General features: G+C 48.0%; 1 protein-coding gene across 1 annotated transcript; it reads left to right on the forward strand.

Annotated features, from left to right (window-relative positions):
• Positions 1–991: 991 nt before the first annotated feature.
• On the forward strand, positions 992–4,349 carry LOC124696167 (protein NPG1-like). Its single transcript, XM_047228932.1, has 5 exons — positions 992–1,168; positions 1,888–2,113; positions 2,237–3,428; positions 3,498–3,661; positions 3,765–4,349. The coding sequence occupies exons 1-5, from the start codon at positions 992–994 to the stop codon at positions 4,082–4,084; spliced, it is 2,079 nt and encodes a 692-aa protein (XP_047084888.1). The 3' UTR covers positions 4,085–4,349.
• Positions 4,350–21,139: the final 16,790 nt, after the last annotated feature.

A 21,139-nucleotide genomic window follows, 5' to 3' on the forward strand; every position in this document is an offset into this window, starting at 1 on the left:
TCTTCAACGGGGCGATCCATCCCACGCCCGCGTGTTTGGATGGATTTAGCCGAATAAAAATCCGGCCCACGATCTATCCCAACAACAGATGGCTGCGGCGTTCGACATGACCCAAATCCAGTCCAAATCTGGAACGAGTTTGCGTGGCCGCGGATGCCTATTGCTGGCCGCTCGCGCCCGTCCCTTGTCCACCCCTGGCCCACGTGTCATAGGGAGATAGATTTTTTCTTCATTAAAGTTAGCCATTACATTTTTTCTTAAATCTACTACTACTAATCTAGCTACGTAAGGGGCCGGCGACTCGCCGCTGGGCCGTGGATTTCACTCAACGCGACGGCATGTACGCGTGAGGATTCCACTCCAGCTTACCAGCTGGGTGGCTCGGCGGCGTCCCTCTTGCAGCGTTCCTTCGCGGCCGTCCTCCTCCTTTTCGTCCTCACAAGTAAGACGTGCTCGCGCTCCGCCTAATATGTATAAATTTAGCCTAAATTTAGCCTAATTTGATTGTGTTTTTCTACATTTCGTTCGCAATTCGAAACATTGCGTCAGGTTGCCTTAGGCTCGTCATTGGGAAATTGAACCTTCCTAGACCAAAAGTTTCATAGGGTTGGATTTCTGCCCAGGGAGAGCCACCGAGTGGAAATGCTCTTACATCCTGTATTTATGGAGAGTTGCAGATACACGCAACTCCTCTTTGTTACTATTATTAGCTATTTACCTGCATGCCAATTTTTCAAGAAAAATTGTAAGGACTCCCATCAAATTTTCTAGCGGTGTCTCTGGTGAGCTTTACACGTGGCAGAAACCAGCAGACAGGAGAGAGAGAGGGAGGGAGACACTAAAATTAGAAGAAGAAAATTTCATCAGTGGAAAGGCGCAGGACGGTGGAAGACGTTGCCGCCTCCGCTTCTCTCCATTGACGACGAGACCGAGCACCTCCCAGGTCGACGAGATCGGGTGCCCGTCGGTGCGAACCCTCTGCTGCATTGGCATGGCGGCGGAGCCGGAGGACGGCGGCGAGGTGGCCCCGCCTGAGGCGGCGGCGGCGACCGACCCGTCTCCCCCGGCTAAGGAGGATCCGGCGGATCAGCCGAGCGTGGGCGAGGGAAAGGCCAAGGAGGCCGAGCCGCCGACGTCGTCGGGCGAGGGGCTCTCCCTCAACTATGAGGTCCGATATCTCTCAACTTCTTTTTTCTGAATATGTGCCTGGCAGCCGGGTGTGGTTGTCCTGGATAATGCTTTCATGGTGTGAATTTGGTTGAAAAGAAATGGCCATGCTCGAATTCAGTGTGGTGCATTTTTCTGAAACATTTGATTGCTTGAGAGGCCTTGTGTGAGAAATTATTGGGGATGTCATGCCAAGTTCCCAAGTATGATTTCATTCCAATCGTGGTACAATTTCATTGCTCCATTTGTCCATTTCTGAATTGTGGTTTTTTGTTGTTCTTGAAATATGATAATGCAATGGTAGCAAAGAACTGCTTTTGATTGGGTGAGTCAATTGTTAATAATCTCAATCTCAATATAAGTATCAAGACTTAATGAATATCCCGTAATTATATGGAGAATGGTACTTTTCTTGTCAAAATTGCGTAGAAGAACTGTTCCTATTTCTATTAGCAAGAAAAAAAAAAACAATGTGTTTCTGTGTACCACGTCCTGGCAAATGTCTCACTTACTACATGGAAGGAAAGTAGGAAAGACACCAGTTTCAATGATTATGATGAGTTGATTTATCGTTTCAAATATGTGATGTATACTGACAGTTGTTACTTTTTTTAAATGAAGTTGAAACTTAGCTTATCTCATGGAGAATTCCGGCTGCCACTTTTTTTCTGGTTTGTTACACCGCAATGCCAAGTTCATTCATATCTCTACTGATAATAGGAAGCGAGAGCTCTATTGGGAAGGCTGGAATTTCAAAAGGGCAATGTAGAAGCTGCACTTTGTGTGTTTGATGGAATAGACCTTCAAGGTGCCATTCAGCGCTTCCAACCATCCCCCGCGAAGAAAGGCCCAACAAAAGATTCTGACCCGCCAAATGCTGCTACTCTTGTTCTTGAAGCCATTTACTTGAAATCATTGTCCCTTCAGAAGCTAGGAAAATCAACAGGTAACAAATTGCTATATATCACGATTTTGTTCGACCAAGAAAAAAAATCGTTTGCAAAATGTTTTCATTTAAGCTCATGTTTGACTATGTAATGACTCGTGGAAATACTTGCCGAGCATGCAGAGGCCGCTCAACAGTGCAAAAGCGTCATTGATTCTGTTGAAAGCATGTTCCAGAATGGCACCCCTGATATCGAGCAAAAGCTACAGGAAACCATCAACAAATCTGTGGAACTTCTTCCAGAGGCATGGAAAAAAGCTGGAAATCTTCAGGAAGCATTAGCTTCATACCGACGCGCTCTTCTCAGCCCGTGGAACCTCGACGAGGAATGCGTCACAAGGATCCAGAAGAGATTTTCTGTTTTCCTGCTCTATGGCTGTGTGGAGGGGAGCCCGCCCAGCTGTGCTTCACAACCTGAAGGCATTTTTGTTCCAAAGAACAATATTGAGGAGGCTATTCTACTCCTCACGATACTGCTGAAGAAGTGGTATCAGGGAAAGACCCACTGGGACCCCTCAGTGATGGAACATTTGACTTACGCATTGTCGATTTGCAGCAAACCATCTCTTGTCGCAAATCATCTTGAGGAGGTTCTACCTGGGATATATCCTCGTACAGAGAGATGGAACACACTAGCATTTTGCTACTACGGTGTTGGTCAGAAAGAAGTCGCTCTGAATTTTCTGAGGAAGTCCTTGAATAAGCATGAGAATCCGAAAGATACAATGGCATTGCTGTTAGCTGCTAAGATATGCAGTGAGGAACGCCATCTTGCTTCTGAGGGTGTCGAATATGCAAGAAGAGCAATTGCAAATACTGAATCATTAGATGTTCATCTGAAGAGCACCGGACTTCATTTCCTAGGGAGTTGCCAGGGTAAGAAGGCTAAGACTGTTTCTTCCGACCACCAAAGATCTCTGTTGCAGACAGAAACCATGAAGTCGCTAACGGAGTCCATGACTCTTGACCGCCAGAATCCGAACCTAATATTCGATATGGGAGTTGAATATGCTGAGCAGCGGAACATGAATGCAGCACTGAGATGTGCAAAGGAGTTTATTGACACAACTGGTGGATCGGTCTCGAAAGGTTGGAGGTTGCTAGCGCTGGTCCTCTCCGCGCAGCAGAGATACTCTGAAGCAGAAGTGGCGACCAATGCCGCATTAGACGAGACCGCAAAGTGGGATCAAGGTGCATTGCTCAGGATAAAGGCTAAGTTGAAGGTCGCTCAATCATCACCCATGGAGGCAGTGGAAGCATACCGGGTCCTTCTTGCTCTTGTTCAGGCTCAAAAGAATTCCCTAAAAAAGTGGAGGTTTGTTTCCTTGATCAACTGCAGAAAACCATTCATATACTATTTTTCTGCTGTTAATTTCTTCATTAGTTCTCCTACTGTGCTTCAGGGAGAGGCTGATGGAGTTACAGAGTTTGAAATCTGGCAAGGTCTTGCAAATCTGTACTCCAGCCTCTCACACAGAGACGCCGAAATATGTTTGCAGAAAGCCAGAGCCCTGAAATCATACTCTGCTGCGACACTCCAAGCCGAAGGTGAGACAAACTCGTAAACCACATCCATGCCACAAAAAGAGAAGGTTCATGTCACCAAATTCTTACAAATTTTCTCTTCGTTGTATGATTTAATGCAATGCAGGTTACATGCACGAGGCGCGCAGTCAGAGCAGCGACGCGCTGGCTTCTTACGTGAACGCCTCGTCAACCGAGCTGGAGCATGTGCCGGCCAAGGTGGCCATCGGCGCGCTGTGCTCCAAGCAGGGGCCCAAGTACCTCCCGGCGGCGAGGTCCTTCCTCTCCGACGCTCTGAGGGTCGAGCCGACAAACCGGATGGCGTGGCTCCACCTTGGGAAGGTGCACAAGCTCGATGGGAGAATCGCTGATGCTGCCGACTGCTTCCAGGCAGCGGTGATGCTTGAAGAGTCGGATCCTGTAGAAAGTTTCAGGACACTCCCATGAGATGTTCGCAACATCATAAACTCATTGACTGGATATCTAGGGGTGAAGCACTGCCTCAGTACGGGCTGCACGACCGCTACCAAATTGGGGTAAACTTTGAATAGTAGATGACCCAGAAATACTTTTACTCTCCGCATTGCTCTCAACTCTTATTCTTCATTATTTGCCTAGCACCTAGCTGAGATTATTTATCAGCTGTGGGGGCAGATTCCTTTGAAGTAAATCGATGTGTATAGGAACAATTTCTTAGTATGCTGTTTTCGCAACAGGAAGGGAGGATCCTTTTATGTATATTTTACCTTGGTCTGATGCTTGTTATAATCCATACTCCATATGAAATTAGCCGTCATATACTTCATTGTGCTGTTTGGAGGGCTCGCAAAAATAAAATTGAATGGCTTCGGGATGATAATGGGGTATTTAAAACGGCCCCAACGGATATGCAACTAATGGCAGTGTCATATTTCAAATCATTATACACTCGTGATCCTTCTGTGGACTGTGAAAGATTGATTGAGTTAACTCATACTCAATTATGCAAGGAGTTCTCCAATGAGGAAATAAGTGATGCTTTGTTTGAGATTGGTTCAATTAAAGCTCCCGGTCCGGACGGTTTTCCTGCTCGGTTCTACCAGAGGAACTGTGAGCTTATGCGTGGCGATGTGATTCATGCGGTTAAACGCTTCTTCGACCCGGGGTTTATGCCAGAAGGTATTAACGACACTTCAGTTGTTTTAATTCCAAAAATTGACAACCGTATGGAGTTGAAGGATTTCCGTCCTATTGGTTTATACAATGTTTTGTACAAGATAGTTTCTTAATGTCTTGTCTACAGACTTCGTCCTATTCTCGGGGGAAAATCAGAGTGCCTTTATCCCTCCGATGATTACTGATAACGCACTACTTGCGTTTGAGTGCATGCACTATATGGACCATGGTTCTTCCCCTGACTCCTCCTTTTGTTCATAAAAGTTGGATCTATCTAAAGCTTATGACAGGGTCGACTGTGTTAGAGTACGTCATGGGCCTGGGCCCGTTAATTTTATGGTTTGCTTAGGGGTCAAGTAAGCCTTGCTTGGGAGTCAAGTAAACCTCTATATATATGGAGAGGAGACGTATCAATCTAATCAAGCAAGAATTAAGAAGGAAATCCCTTCCTTCTTGCCCGGCCGTGGGCAAAAGGCCCCCGGCCGGCCTTCTCGCGCCCTCGCAGCCCCCTCTCTCCCTCCCAAACCCTAGCAGCCACATAAACACTTGGACATCTTACCACCGGCCGTGGGCAAGGCCCCCGGCCGGCCCTCTCGCGCCATCCCTCTAGCAGCACCATAACACTTGGTATCAGCTTCCGGGGTTCGATCATGTCCAGCCCTCCACCGAGTTCTTCCCACCCGCCGCCGCCGCACTCCGCCGTCCCCGCCGTTCTCTCCTCGGCGGAGATCACTGCAGCCCTCCGCGATCTCACCACTGCTGTCCAGGAGATCTGCCTCTTCCAGGCCGGTCCCTATGGGCTGCCGCCGGCGGTGGTGCTGCTGCCGTGGCAGCCGACGCACCAGGCGGCCTCCGCCGCGATCGTCGGGCCGCTGCAGCCAACGCTGCTGCTGTCATCGCCGCCACCCGACGCCGGGCTACTGCAGTCCCCGCTGCCGCTGTCCACCATCTCTGGGCCGGGCCCTACCTCGGCGTCGGGGGTCCCTCTTCTCCAGCAGTCGGCCACCTTCTTCCCCACCGGGACGCTGCAGCAGCAACAGGAGCAGCTGCCGCCGCCACCAATGCCGCCGATGCAGCTGTTGTCCTCACCGATGCTGTCCCTGCCGTTCGGTGGGCAGCTGCAACAGCAGCTGCGTCGCCACCAACACCGCAGCAGCGGCTGCTGCCGCCACCGACGCCGTCCCTGCCTTTCGGTGGTGTGGGAGCGACCTTGGCCCCGGGCTCTACATCGACACCGCCCGGGATGCCCTTCCACCAGGTCTGTTTCCCTCCGTCGCCGTCACCGCTTCCGACTTGGATCGCTATCCACCACGTGTCGGCGGCGGTGAGATTGCAGGCTGCTGCGCGCGGCCTCCTAGTGCATCAGCATGTGCGGGAGATGCGTGATCTGTAGCTGTAGCTCCTCCAAGTTGCGCTTCGTTGCGCAACGGATCTCGATCCCGTCCGCTGCGTCGGGGATATTGGGCGTGCGATTTCCCCCACGGGCGGCGGACATGCTGTTTTTCCCGCGGGCAGCGACCTCAAAGTCTGCGCCATCGACAGTCATCCGGCAGGGAGAAGGCATGGTGTCACCGACAGGAGCGCACCGGGTAGCACCACTGCATTCCGCCGTCGGCCGCCGCGCATGCTCCTTTTGTCCCGCTGGTTTCCATGGGATCTAGGTGGTTGTACAGGTGCACGTCCGACGGGTGGATGGTGTCCACTTTATGTTCAGGGGTCAACAATAAAGCGTCCCAATCTATTTCAGGTTGAGAGTAATAAAACAAGTCGAGATGTAAAAGGCTCGTTTTTAGGTGTTAGGGTTGTGTTGCGTCGAGTCATGGTTTGTTTAGGTTGCAGCTCGAGGACGAGCTGCATGTCCAGGTGGGGTGTAGTGTTAGAATACGTCATGGGCATGGGCCCGCTAATCTTATGGTTTGCTTAGGGGTCAAGTAAGCCTTGCTTGGGAGTCAAGTAAACCTCTCTATATATGGAGAGGAGATGTATCAATCTAATCAAGCAAGAATTAAGAAGGAAATCCCTTCCCTCTTGCCCGGCCGTGGGCAAAAGGCCCCCGGCCGGCCTTCTCGCGCCCTCGCAGCCCTCTCTCTCCCTCCCAAACCCTAGCAGCCACATAACAGATTGTCATTTCTTGGAGAGTACAATGTATAAAATGAGGTTATGTGTGCTACCACGGTGAGATATCCAATCAAGTTTAACGGAACTCTTCTGGAAGCATTCTCTCCAAATCGCGGTCTTTGGCAAGGGGATCGCCTTTCCCCTTCTGTTTTCTTGTTTGTGGCAGATGGTTTATCTACACTCCTCAGACATGAAGTGGATGCACTAGTTGTGAAAAGTACCTTGGATACTTATGCAGCGAGTACGGGTTAACTCATAAATCCCGAAAAGTGCTCAATCTTGTTTAGTAACTCTTACCTGCCAGGTGTTCAAGTGGGGATCAGAAACATCCTTCATGTTGAGAAACAAGTTTTGGAAGCTAAATATCTTGGTCTACCCACTCCTGATGGCGGTATGAACAAGGGTAAATTTATTAATTTACAATCACGGCTAAGTAAGTTAATCATAGAATGGGAAGAGGGTCTTATGTCCCAAAGTGCAAGAGAAGTTCTTATCAAAGCAATCAAGTGATTAATATGTCATGGGTGTATTCAAACTCCCCTTTGATCTTTGTGATGATCTTACTAAACCCATCCGGGATTATTGGTGGGGTGTAGAGGATGGGAAGCGCAAGATGCATTAGCTGAGTTGGGCCAAGCTACATGTTACAAAACAACAAGGTGGTTGGGGGTTTAGAGACATGAGGGTTTTTAATCAAGCATTACTAGCACTTGGCGGCTGCTAGCATTTCCAGATAGCCTCGTCGTCCGTGTTTAGAAAGCAAGATACTACCCAGATGGTGAGCTCATTGACACTGTTTTTAATGGGACCCCCTCGTCTCCCCATCGTAATCGTCGCCTACGACGTGTTTCTGAACTGATAGATGAGGCTGGGCGGTGGAAAAATAATATGGTTCGATCAAATTTTCTGTCGATAGATGTTGATGCCATATTGCGGATGAAACCGTCGCAACGTTTAGACGAAGATGTACTGCCTTAGCAACCTGAAAAATCCGGGATGTTTACTATATGCAGTGCGTACAAGCTTGGGCTGATCAACAAAATTTTGCTGCCTCTAGCGGATGTCCGTATGGTGATGATTCATGGTGGATTTTTTTTAGCAGTCTTTGGTACCCCCAAAGTTAAAATCTTTGCGTGGAAGGCGGCTTCTAATTGCCTAACTACTGAGCAGAACAAACTGAGACGCAATATGCGTGTTACCGGCCAGTGTAACATCTGTCATGCGGCCATGCACTAGTAGAAAATGGGGCATCCATCTAAGCCTTTGGTACCGGTTCTCTTACGAACCGGTACCAAAGGGGTCATTTGCACCGGTTTGGGACCTCTGGCGAGCGAGGAGCTTTGGCACTGGTTCGTGAGGAGCTTTCGTACCGGTTCGTGTTACGAACCGGTACGAAAGGTCCAGCCCTGGCCCCACAGGAGCCTGTACCTCTGGCCGAAGACCTTTCGTACCGGTTCGTAACACGATCCGGTACCAAAGGGTGCCACCTATATCTCACATCGCTAGCCCTTCCCTGGATCTTCATCTCATTTTTCTCTTTTTCTCCTCTCACACTATTTTGCATCTCTCACACTCCAATAAATCTCTATTTTTTCTCCACCATTTTAACAAGATTAAGGGCATACATCTATCCAAGGGTTAGCAATATCATCCTCTCTTCCGGCGTTCCTAATTTAGCACATTTCTTTGGTAGTTTTAACTCGTACTATTTTTCTAGTGCTAGTAAGGTGTTCGATGAAATGACTAAGTTAGGGATTTTACTTTTTTTATAATCAATTTGAGCTGAAATTATGGTATATTTTGTAGGTTTTAATTAGTATCATCCCCATCCTCACCGCCGTCGATTGCCAGCGTCGTCCCCTAGCCGGCACCGTACAACCTCGGTGAGCCTCTTCTTTTTTATAAAAAAAACTTAGTTTTATGTGATGAACTTGAATATTAATTAAGTTGGTCACTCATATATCCATGATGTTGTGTAATTAATGATATGTAATATACTTATAAAATGCAGATGAGTCGACAATGGATGTACGGTGACCGGTGCCATCCCGACTTTATTAATGGCATGCATTATTTTCTCAACATGGCTGAGGCAAACAGGCAGTCGAATGGTTTCATCTATTGTCCATGTAGTTCCTGTAAGAATATGATGAATTACTCTACCTCAAAGACCATTCACGTCCACCTGCTGGAGAACGGTTTCATGCCCAGCTATAATTGTTGGACCAAGCATGGAGAAAGAGGGGTTATATTGGAAGACAACGAAGAAGAAGAGGATAGTGACAACTATCCTATGTTCACTGAAGACGGTGATAGTAGAATGGGGGAAGACGAAGGCTGAAGAAGAGCCCATTTTTGATGAGCCGATTTTTGATGACCCCGATGACGATTTGGGTCGGGCCATTCTTGATGCGAAGATAAGCTCCGGAAGTGAAAAGGAGAGGTTGAAGTTGGAGAAAATGTTAGAGGATCACAAGACACTGTTGTACCCAAATTGCGAAGATGGCCAGAAAAAGCTGGATACCATGCTGGAATTGCTGCAATGGAAGGCATAGAATGGTACTTCTGACAAGGGGTTTGAAAAGTTGCTGAAAATAATAAAGAAGATGCTTCCAGGGGAGAACGTATTGCCCTCTAGTACGTATGAAGCAAAGAAGGTTGTCTGCCCTCTAGGATTAGAGGTGCAGAGGATACATGCATGCATCAATGACTGCATCCTCTACCGCGGGGAGTACGAGAATTTGAATGCATGCCCGGTATGTAGTGCATTGAGGTATAAGATCAGGCGAGATGACCCTGGCGATGTTGAGGGCGAGTCCAACCCCAGGAAGAGTGTTCCTGCGAAGGTGATGTGGTATGCTCCTATAATACCACGGTTGAAACGTTTGTTCCAAAACAAAGAGCATGCCAAGTTGTTGCGATGGCACAAAGAGGACCGTAAGAAATATGTGATGCTGAGACACCCCGCTGACGGGTCGTAGTGGAGAAAAATCGACAGAGAGTTCAAGTCATTTTCAGATGACGCAAGGAACTTAAGATTTGGTCTAAGTACAGATGACTTTAATCCTTTCGGTGAGCAGAGCTCCAGTCATAGCACCTGGCCAGTGACTCTATGTATCTATAACCTTCCTCCTTGGTTGTGCATGAAGTGGAAGTTTATTATGATGCCAGTGCTCATCTAGGGCCCAAGGCAACCCGGCAACGACATTGATGTGTACCTGAGGCCATTGGTTGAAGAACTTTTACAGTTGTGGCGTGACGAAGGTGTACCTATGTGGGATGATCACGAACAAAAGGAATTTAACCTACGGGCGTTGTTGTTTGTAACCATCAATGATTGGCCTGCTCTTAGTAACATTTCAGGGCAGTCAAACAAGGGATACAATGCATGCACACACTGTTTAGGTGAGACTGACAGTATATATTTGAGAAACAAGAATGTGTACCTGGGGCATCGTCAATTTCTCCCAAAACAACATCACGTAAGAAAGAGAGGAAAGCATTTCAGAGGTGAGGCAGATAACCGAACGAAGCCTACCCGCCCTACTGGGGAAGTTATATATGATATGGTCAAGGATTTAAAAGTGATCTTTGGAAAGGGTCCCGGCGGACAATCTGTTCCGCTTGATGTTGACGGACACGTACCCATGTGGAAGAAGAAGTCGATATTTTGGGAGCTACCCTACTGGAAATTCTTAGAGGTTCACTGCGCAATCGACGTGATGCACGTGACGAAAAATCTTTGCGTGAACCTGCTAAATTTCTTGGGCGTGTATGGGAAGACAAAAGATACACCGGATGCACGGCAGGACCAGCAAAGTATCCACGAAGGAAACAACCTGAATCCAGAGAAGTATCAAGGTCCTGCCAGCTACGCTCTTACGAAAGAGGAGAAGGAGATCTTTTTGAAGTCCTGAGTAGCATCAAGGTCCCGTCTGGCTTCTCGTCGAATATAAAGGGAATAATAAACATGTCGGAGAAAAAGTTTCAAAACCTAAAGTCTCATGACCGCCACGTGATTATGACACAATTACTTCCGGTTGCATTGAGGGGCTTCGCCGGAAAATATTCGAGTACCCATTGTGAAGCTATGTGCGTTCCTCAATGCAATTTCTCAGAAGGTGATCAATCCACTTACTCTACAAAATTTACAGAAGGATGTGGTCCAATGTCTAGTCAGCTTCGAGTTGGTGTTCCCACCATACTTCTTCAATATTATGACACATCTCCTAGTTCACCTGGTCGAAGAGATTGGCGTTCTCGGTCCTGTATTTCTACACAACATGTTCCCCTTTGAGAGATTCATGGGAGTCTTAAAGAAGTACGTTCATAACCGTGCTAGGCCAGAAGGAAGCATCTCCAAGGGCTATGGAACGAGAGGAGGTCATTGAGTTTTGTGTTGACTTTATTCCCGACCTTAAGCCGATCGGTGTTCCTGAATCGCGCTATGAGGGGAGACTGCGTGGAAAAGGCATGCTAGGAAAGAAAGCAACAACGTGTATGGACGGACATTCTTTCACTCAAGCACACTACACAGTTCTACATAATTCTATCTTAGTGGCTTCGTACAAAGAGGAACACAAGGATATCTTACGCTCTAAATACCCGGAGCAACGTGAAGATTGGATTGATGGAGAACACATGAAGACTTTCGGCGGTTGGTTGCAAACACGTCTCATGAATGTCAACGATGACGAGCAGCTGTACTTGTTGGCCAAGCAACCATCTTCTACTATATCGACTTTTCAAGGGTACGAGATTAATGGAAACACATTTTACACTTTCGCCCAAGACAAAAAGAGCACCAACCAAAACGAGTGGTGTCCGCTTTGATGCGAGAAGATGGCAATGGGAACAAGGTCACATATTATGGGTACATAGTGGAGATATGGGAACTTGACTATGGACCTAATTTCAAGGTCCCTTTGTTCCGGTGCAAATGGTTCAACCTGAAAGACGGGGTACAGGTAGACCCGCGATACGGAATGACTACAGTGGATTTCAAGAATCTAGGGTACGACACCGAACCATTCGTCCTAGCCAGTGAAGTGGCTCAGGTTTTTTATGTGAAGGACATGTCTAGCAAACCGAAAAAAGAAAAGAAAGGCAAGATGACACATCATACAATGAGCCAAAGCGGCACATAGTTCTTTCAGGAAAAAGAAACGTCGTGGGAGTAGAGGACAAGACAGACATGTCAGAAGATTATAATAAGTTTGATGATATTCCACCCTTCAAGGTAAAAAATGACCCAAGCATCATCTTAAACAATGAAGATTGTCCATGGTTGCGTCGCGGTCGGAAGAAAGGGAAACGGACGAAGAAAACTCCAGAAGACTAGCTAGATAGGGATCATAACTTGTGTATCTCAATATGGAAATCACTTTTGTGTAATGATGTTACTGTATGTAAGATATTAACAATGGAGATGGTTGGCTTGTTTTACTAGTTAAGTAGCTTTCACGGGCTTGCATGGAAATTTTTCCGAGGCGGAACTTCCGAATATGCCATATATAGGGCATGTGCACCAAGGGCATATTCGAGAAGTTCCGCCACGGGAGATTTCCCAACCCTTTTCCTAACATTGTTAGAGGAGATGGAGTCTTTCACGGGCTTGCAGGGAAATTTTTCCGAGACGAAACTTCCGAAGATGCCATAGGGCATGTGCACCAAGGGCATCTTCGACAAGTTCCGCCACGGGAGATTTCCCAACCCTTTCCTCCATCCATGGTGATGAAACTCTCCATCCATGTTGGCTTGTTGAGCTGCTTGCCATGGCGTATCGATGCTCCTTTTATAGGCACGGCGCCGCTTCTACATTGTCTTCTTCCTCCGACAGGGCGTCGTGCGCTACATGCTTTATCTCATCGAGCAGGGCGTCCTTATCCTGCCGACAGCTTTAGTACCGGTTGCACCCACCAGCCGGTACTAAAGGTTACCCACGCGTCCTTATCCCACCGACAGTTTTGTTACATGACAGAAAAACCACCTTTAGTACCGGTTGCACCCACCAGCCGGTACTAAAGGTTACCCACGGGTCCTTATCCCACCGACAGTTTTGTTACATGACAGAAAAACCACCTTTAGTACCGGTTGCACCCACCAGCCGGTACTAAAGGTTTCCCGCCTATTTTCTTCCCGCGCTTTCCACCGGTTCCCGCCTCCGTCATCCCGCCATTTTTTCACTATATATATATATGTAGGCTTGGCCTCCATTTACATATCACATCTAGACTCATATCTGCAAACCTCATCATTCACTCCCATGGCTTCCATCGTATCTCTAACCCCCGGGAGGCGGAGGCGCTTTGCGCCTCGAACTACCCCTGCCCGCCGGGCTACCGCGTCCCGACCGGCTGGTTGCTAAGCGTCGGAGGCGTACCGGTCCCTCCAGTCCCTCTAGGTGTGGCGCGCGAGATGGCCATCATGAACCACTACTACTTCGAGCTCACGCGAGCAGCGGAGGAATCCCCAGTGGCATCCCGACTACAGCCCGACTTGGGAAAGCTTCTTCATCAATCGGCGTGAGAGAGCGCTTGCCAGGCACGAGGAGGGCGGCTCGCCTCCTTCGAACTTCAACGAGGCCGACCGTCGGCTGTGGTGGCGCGGCCGGACTCTCCAGGGCATCATGGCCTACCGTGGCCCCCGCCTGCGCTACCCTCAGTCCCAGCCCACGCGTGCTCTCCCGCCGAGGTTCGACTACCACGACCCCGATGCCAGCGACGATGATGACGGCAACTACAACGACTACAGTGGCGACTACTATAGGGCTAGGCACGAGTATGACTGAATGACTCCAACAATCAAATCTGCCCATGTATCTTAATTTTCAGTTGAGCTATGTACTTTTAATTCGAGTTGTTTTATTCCCGTCCTTTCTTTCTCGCCTTTTTTCTCCCACGCGCGGCGTCATGGCGGGAAAGTTTCCCGTGCGGCGTCGTGGCGGGAAAGTTTCCCGCGCGACGTCGGGGCGGGAAACTTTCCCGTGCGGACGGCGTCGTGGCAGGAGTAAAGAAAAGAAATAGAAAAGAAAAGAAATAGAAAAGAAAAAGAAAAGCAATAGAAAAAATAAATAGAAAAGAAATAGAAAAGAAAAGAAAAAGAAAAGCAATAGAAAAAATAAATAGAAAATAAAAGAAAAAGAAACAGGAAAAGAAAAGAAAAGAAACAGAAAAGAAAAAGAAAAAGAAAAGCAATAGAAAAAAGAAATAGAAAAGAAAAGAAATAGAAAAGAAAAGAAATAGAAAAGCAATAGAAAAAATAAATAGAAAAGAAATAGAAAATAAAAGAAAAAGAAACAGGAAAAGAAAAGAAAAGAAAAGAAACAGAAAAGAAAAAGAAAAGAAAAAGAAACAGCAAAAGAAACAGCAAAAGAAAAGAAAACAGAAAAAACAAAAAGAAAAACAAAAAAAACCCTTTGGCACCGGTTGGTACCACCAACTGGTGCGAAAGGTCTTTCGTACCGGTTGGTGGTACCAACCGGTGCCAAAGGGGGTTCGCCTCCATTTTCACTTGGCCGCGCGGGCAAATTCCCCCAAATTCCCCCAAATCCTTCACACACAGACGCACAGACCCCGCGCGTGCCCACCGTCGCCGTCGTCCACGCCGTCGCGCACCACGCCGTCGCCGTTGCCGTCGTCCACGCGCAGCACCTGCAGGCCGGCCTTTCCTCCCTCCGCGCGCCGGCAGGTACGTGCTCCACGTCGCACCATGGCGCTGTCGGCGTCCCTCTCCCCTTGTCCTGCCCCTCGCCCGCGCGCTCCACGCGGCCGCCTAGGTCCCCTGCATCACAGAAAAGGCCGTCGTCTCGCTGGTGCGCTCCCTCCGCCTCGGCGCCGGCCAGGTCACGCCCGCAGGGTGTTTGACCCAATGCCGAGGCGCGCGTGCACGGCGTGGAGGCCGTCCCGGCTGCCCCCGAGCCCCTCGGTGGTGGTGACCGCGCGGTGGTGGAGGCCGTGCGCCAGGGAGGTCGAGGAAGGAGAGCCTGGTGAGCCTCCGGAGCACGCCGCCGACGCGGCCGGAGAGCCTGTTGGCCGCGAGGCTGAGGTAGACGACCGTCTCCGGGAGCGCCGGCACGCCGCCGGACAGGCGGTTGTTCCTGAGGTCGAGGTGGACGAGCGGCACGCTGACGTACGGTCCTCGGGATCTCGCTGGAGAGGGAGTTGTGGGAGAGGACGAGCGTGCGCAGGCTCCTGATTTGGTGACGGCCGGCGAGAAGCTAGCAGAGCAGAGGGGAGTTGTGTTGTTGTAGCGCGGAGATGGCGACCGGGATCTGGCCGGAGAGGCGGTTGGAGGGGAGCGAGAGCGTGGCGAGCTCAGAGAAGTGGGCGGGGGCGCCATGCATGAGCCTGTGAGGGGGTGTGAGCTGTGAAGTGGGGCGGTGATGCTGTGCCGGAGTGGAGCGGAGCTGGCCCAGCTGGTGTTTGTGTTTGTGTGTTGTCAGTGGTGCCTCACGGTTCCTGGCGCCGGTGTTTGTGTGTGGTGTGGTGTGGAACGTACGTCGGGGGAGAGGAGGCTTCCGGGTGGGTCGAGAAAAAGAGAGAAGAGCGAGAGGAGGAGCACCGAGTGTTAGGGTTAGGGTCCGTAGCGGTGCCGAGTCCATGGCGGTGTCGCCGCGACATAGAGAGAAGAGCGAGAGGAGGAGCGCTGAGTGTTAGGGTTTTTGTTTTCTTCATTTGAATTGTTATCCATCTAGCAATCTGTTATATGATCATGACATGATGAATGAAATATAATTGCTTTCTTCATTTTGTAGTGACATTGAGGTATGGCGGACGGCACCTTCGTCCGAGATGAGGATCAAGAAGAAGCGGTGCAGAAACTGATATTTGAGAGTGCCCGTGGGCCTGATGGAGATGACTATGAGTTCCCCAACTTTCTGAACGATTTCGGCGAGGGACTTGAGTCCGAAGAAATTAGAAGAGACAACGAAGTGTCCATAACAAACTCCGCCGAGGTGTATATTTATGTATGAAGTCTATGTTCATCACTAGATGCATTCATTTATTTGTATTGCACTTATTAACGAATCATTTTTCTTTTAGCCTTCTGGATCATCGAGCAAGTCTGTTAAAACAAAATGAGGCCCGACGCGAATTCTAAAGGGCGAGGGTAGGTTAGCCCTCACGGCATTTAAGGATAATGGTGAACCGGTGCATCCCAAAGAGCACTGCACCAAGTTAACAAATCAAGCTGGAGTTCTTGTTAGGGACCGTGTACCGATCAGCATTCGAGAGTGGCATAAGCCGAAGAAAGCGGAGAATGAAGCTAGTTATGTCAACGACGCGTTGAAAAAGTTTCTTTGGGAAACTCTACTGACACGCTTCAGCCTACCGGAAGACATGATGGAAGGCCAGAAGAAAAAAGTCAAGGAATGGACTCTCAAGAAGATGGCCATACAATTCCAGACTTGGAAGAAAAATTTATGGGACAAATATAAGAATGAAGATCCAGTATTCGATGATAATCTAGTGAAGATAAAGGATCACTGGCAAGAATTTAAGAGGTATAAGCAATCGTCTTTTTGTGTCCCGATCGGTCAAAAATAAGAAAAATGCTTCAAAGAAGACACTTTGGCATCATTTGGGGTCAGGTGGCTACAAGACTGCCATTCCGAAGTGGACAGCGTATGAAAATGAACTGATGGCTGCAGGAATCACTCCACACACATGGGACTGGCCCGAACGGTCCAAGTTCTGGTTGTTCGCGCATGGGGTAGGGTTGGACCCAAAGATAGGGCTGATCGTTGCGCAGGGAAAATGGAAGGAAAAAATTGAGGTAATCGTACCGAAGCTTGTAGCTGCAATTGAACAGGTTCGAAAGGGAGAGTACATTCCCGATAGAGAGAATGACGAGCTGACACTCGTTCTGGGGAATCCTGAACACGTTGGACGGGTACGAGCTCGCCCAGGTCTCACCATGAAGGAAGCGTTCCCGGAGTCCGCTGACACTTATAGAAGCCGTTCGCGGAAGAAGAAGAAGGATGCCGACACGTTAACGGAATTGTTAAATAGGGTGTCGGCGCTTGAGAAAAATCAGAGGCCACCTGATCAGCCGCTGTTCCTACAGGATCCTCAAGCCGATGCCGCCCCATCTCAGCGAAGAAGCGGTGTGGGTTCCACGCATCTTGACGGATGTGGAGGAAGCTACCCCGTGGATTATGTCACGGAGAAGACAAATTGCGAGCTCTATATGTTATTCAGGAACGCGTCCGTTAAGGTGGCGGTCGGTTATGTTTACCCAAGTGAAGATGGAGCAACGCACCACCATATGCCCATTCCACCTGGCTGTGTTCGTGTCGGGGTGGATGAAGTTGTTCCGGCTTTTGAAACAGTGGAGCTTGATTTTCCTAGAGGTGACGATGAGAAGACACTTGCCGATGTCAAGCACGGTTTTGCCCTATGGTCCAAGAAATACATCGTCCTTCTGCAAAGGCCACCGACTCCTCGTAGCAGTCGACATGAGCATCAAAGGCCTTCGACTCCTCCTCCTAGCAGTCCACATGAGCAGCAAAGTCCACACCTACCTGAGAGGGACCCCAGTGTGAGTCCACCACCTCGAGATCCTCCGCGTAAGACAACGCTCGTTAAGCGGAACGGTACGCCGCCTAGGAAGAAAGCTAGAAAGGAGAAACCACTGCCGCCTATTGAGAAGTTACCTTGGGAAAAAACTCCCGAGGAAAACCAGGAAGCCGTTGAGTCCCAGCTGAGTGCCTTTTTTGCTAAGAAAGAGCCAGAGATACCTTTTGAGAAGACACTAGATCCGGTGAAAGTTTATCGTACAGTCGAGAATCTATATAACCCTGAACCATCGCCGCCCTCTGACTATAGGCGTTCTATTGAAAGGTCGTATGACGATATGATGGAGGTGAAAAAACCCACTACCAGCTCGGGTATCAAGGAGATAAAAGGGATACAACAAGTCTACCAGCTCGGACAATAACCCGTTCAATCGCCCCCCTCTCAAGGTGTTTGACGAGAAGGCCGTTCAAAGTTCTCGACAAATCTCAACCGATTACGCCATGGCTAAGGTAGTATATAAATATGTTCAAGGGAAAGATTTGGTCAAGAATCTCAGCAAGCTACCAACAAGTATGCGTAACTTGCATACGTGGTACGGTGTTGCCACAAAGGGAGGGATCGAGACTATCATGGTGCGAGTTAAGGAAGAGCACTACTTCCAAGAATACTCTGTGAACGTTGACTTCGCCGAACTCTTCCAGTTATACAAACTCCGGGCCCTCGACAAATCTATCATCAGTTGCTATTGTCTGTAAATGATTTATTTATATAATTTGAGAAGTCTTTAGCTCAGCTCCTTCATTATCTGCAAATTATAATCTTTCGTGCGCTATGTTATGCAGATCGAAGATGCTCGAATGCAAAAGGGATGAAATCACGGACATTGGGTTCATTGACCCGAACACAATGCATGTCAAGACCATAGAAGAACCCCTCTATAACAGGGATACACCGGAGACTTTGCTAAGGTTTTTGAAGCGACAACGTGACAAAAAGACAATACTTTGGCCTTACAACTTCCGAGTGAGTGTTACTCTCTTATAACACATTCTATTTTGCTCACCATATGTTAAAATATTAACTGATGACTTATATATATGACACTACATATTTAAACGTGCGCAGGTTTCACTTTATTCTTATCGTCATTAAAAGGTACGAAGGAGAAGTTGAAGTCTTTGACTCACTAACCAAAGAGCCTATACTATACAAGTCTTGTTTTCTTATGCTCAAAAGGTAATTCAAATTCTTATCGGTTTTTTTGTTAATTTCCTGATATCAACTGATTGATAACTCTTTTGTGCATTTTCTTTTGTCAGGCACCGTATGGGAAACTTTCATCAAGGAAGATCAGTCCTTTCAATGGGCACCGAAGCTGATATGGCGTGCGAACAAAGTAAGTAGTACTACCTAGGTCCACACACCTTTATCATACTTCATTATTGTTTGACTGAATTATATTCTTGTACAGAAATGCGCGAAACAAACAGAGGGGAGTGATCTATGTGGATACTACGTTTGCGAGTACATCCACAGAATTGTCAGCGAGAGAGCGAATAATGAAAGAAATAAAGAGGTACAAAAACAATATTCACAAATTTATTTTCTTACCATAAGTTGTGCTGAGTTTCAGTAATAATTGTTTGATTTGTGATTTGATATATACATATATATACACACACACATAGCTCATGTATTCATTTGTATCTTATTCTTTTACAGTTGAGAAGAAAGCGGGAGAAGATGCTTCAAAGCAATTGGCGAGGAATTGGCGGGATTTTTCCTTCGGGAAGTCATACCACCATCCGGAGAGTACCACTATGCATAAAGATCTTCTCCAGCTCCTCGATTCCTTTGTGTGTATATATAGTTTGACTCGGAGTGTACCACTATGGTACATGTAATAGTTCTATCTTCATGCATGTACTACTTAATTCTGGTGCATCGACTTGATATGCATCGGAGAGTACTACTTATGCAATTACATGTGTGTTATATTATATGCACCAACTTGATATGCATCACCTTGATCTTCATGTACTACGTAAACCCAAACGCGTTTACGATGCATCGACGCGATATGAAACGCTCCGATACCCCTAAACTTCAGCAAAAACCCTAAACCCTAAATTCTCTGCCGCGGCAGAGATTCATGCATATTTCCTGCCGCGGTAGCCAACCTTTGGTACCAGTTTGTAATACAAACCGGTAGCAAAGCTCCCTCGCCGTGCGCTCTCCTGGCCGCCCACGTGGAGGTCCCATTAACACCGGTTCGTAAGGAACCGGTACGAAAGGGTGGGGGCCTTTTGTACCGGATGTTTTATACCGGTTACGAAACCGGTGCAAATGGCCCTCTAGAACCGGTATAGATGCCCGTTTTTCTACTAGTGATGGGAGACGTCTCCCATGCTCTCTATGCCTGTCCGCATGCACATAATTTATGAATGGCCATGAGGCAGTCCTGGTCGCTCCCTGGAGAGGACATACTCAAAGTCTCATAGTACCATTGGTTCAAGTGTGTGCTTCAACAAGTTTCTGCAGACTTGATCGATTCTACCCTTCTTGTGGCGTGGAGAGCACGCAACGAAGTTACGCATGACAAAGCTCTGCCATCTATTGAGGGATCAAAACGTTTTCTGGAAGGTTATCGACACCTAGTCCAGGAGGTACAACATCATACGGGGGAAGATCTAGTCAAAGGGAAACAACTAATGATCGCCAACAAATGTGTTCATCCACAACAGGAGTTGGTGAAGTCCCTAGATAAACCGTGGTGCAGACCACCAGTTGGGTGGGAAAAACCATGATGGTTCTTTCCGCGATGAAGACCAATCTGCCGGGCTAGGCATGATTTTACGTGATTCTAACGGCCATACGGTCTTCTCCTCATGTCGTTTCCTCGATGACTGTGAGATTCCAAGCTCGTGCGTGCACCGAGGGACTTGATCGTGCTTTATCCCACACTCGGATCCCACTAATAATTGAGGCAGATTGTGTTCAGTTGGTTGCCATGGCAACATCGTCTGGTCTGGATCGATCTCCTCTTCTACATCTAGTTTCGGTTATTAGGAGTTTATCCAAAGATTTTAGAGTGTGTTCCTTTGTAAAAGTGGAACCAAGTCAGGTTAGGGTTAGTCACCATCTAGCTAATCTTGCTAGGTTGGAACATTCTGAGTCTTGGTTCTTTTCAGGACCTGAAGCTATTCTTTCAGATGCTTTGAGTCCGACCGTTGTGTAACTCGTCTTGAGTAATGAAGTTCATGTGTTACCCGCAAAAAAGAATATATATACGTCATTGTCCATTTTAGGGTAGTTTGATGTCATAGTGCTGCCACTGATGGGGTTTCCCCTCGATCAATCAATGTTGGTCGTTGCAAACCTAGGTCATCGATGTGTTTTAGCTTGTAGCTCCAATTAGTCGACTATGCTTAGTACTGAGAAGCCATGGACTGCCGCACCCGGCGGCTTCAATATCTTACAAAGTTGATTGAAAGTTGCCTAAAATTTAAACCTAAATTAAACCTAATCTACTCGTCGGAGGGGCCTGCTTCGTCGTTGTTGGCACTGCTGCTTGGCCCGCACACGCCTCTCGGCCTTGTCTTCAGACGACATGACCCTCCTCTCCTGTTCCGGGTGGTCAGCGAGGTAGGTCCTCTCCGTCGTGCGTTGCAACGATGGGCCATGGAAGTCTGAGGTGCGTTGTTGTAGC

The sequence above is a fragment of the Lolium rigidum genome, chromosome 3 (assembly GCF_022539505.1).
Source record: "Lolium rigidum isolate FL_2022 chromosome 3, APGP_CSIRO_Lrig_0.1, whole genome shotgun sequence".
In the NCBI taxonomy this organism is placed as follows: domain Eukaryota; kingdom Viridiplantae; phylum Streptophyta; class Magnoliopsida; order Poales; family Poaceae; genus Lolium; species Lolium rigidum.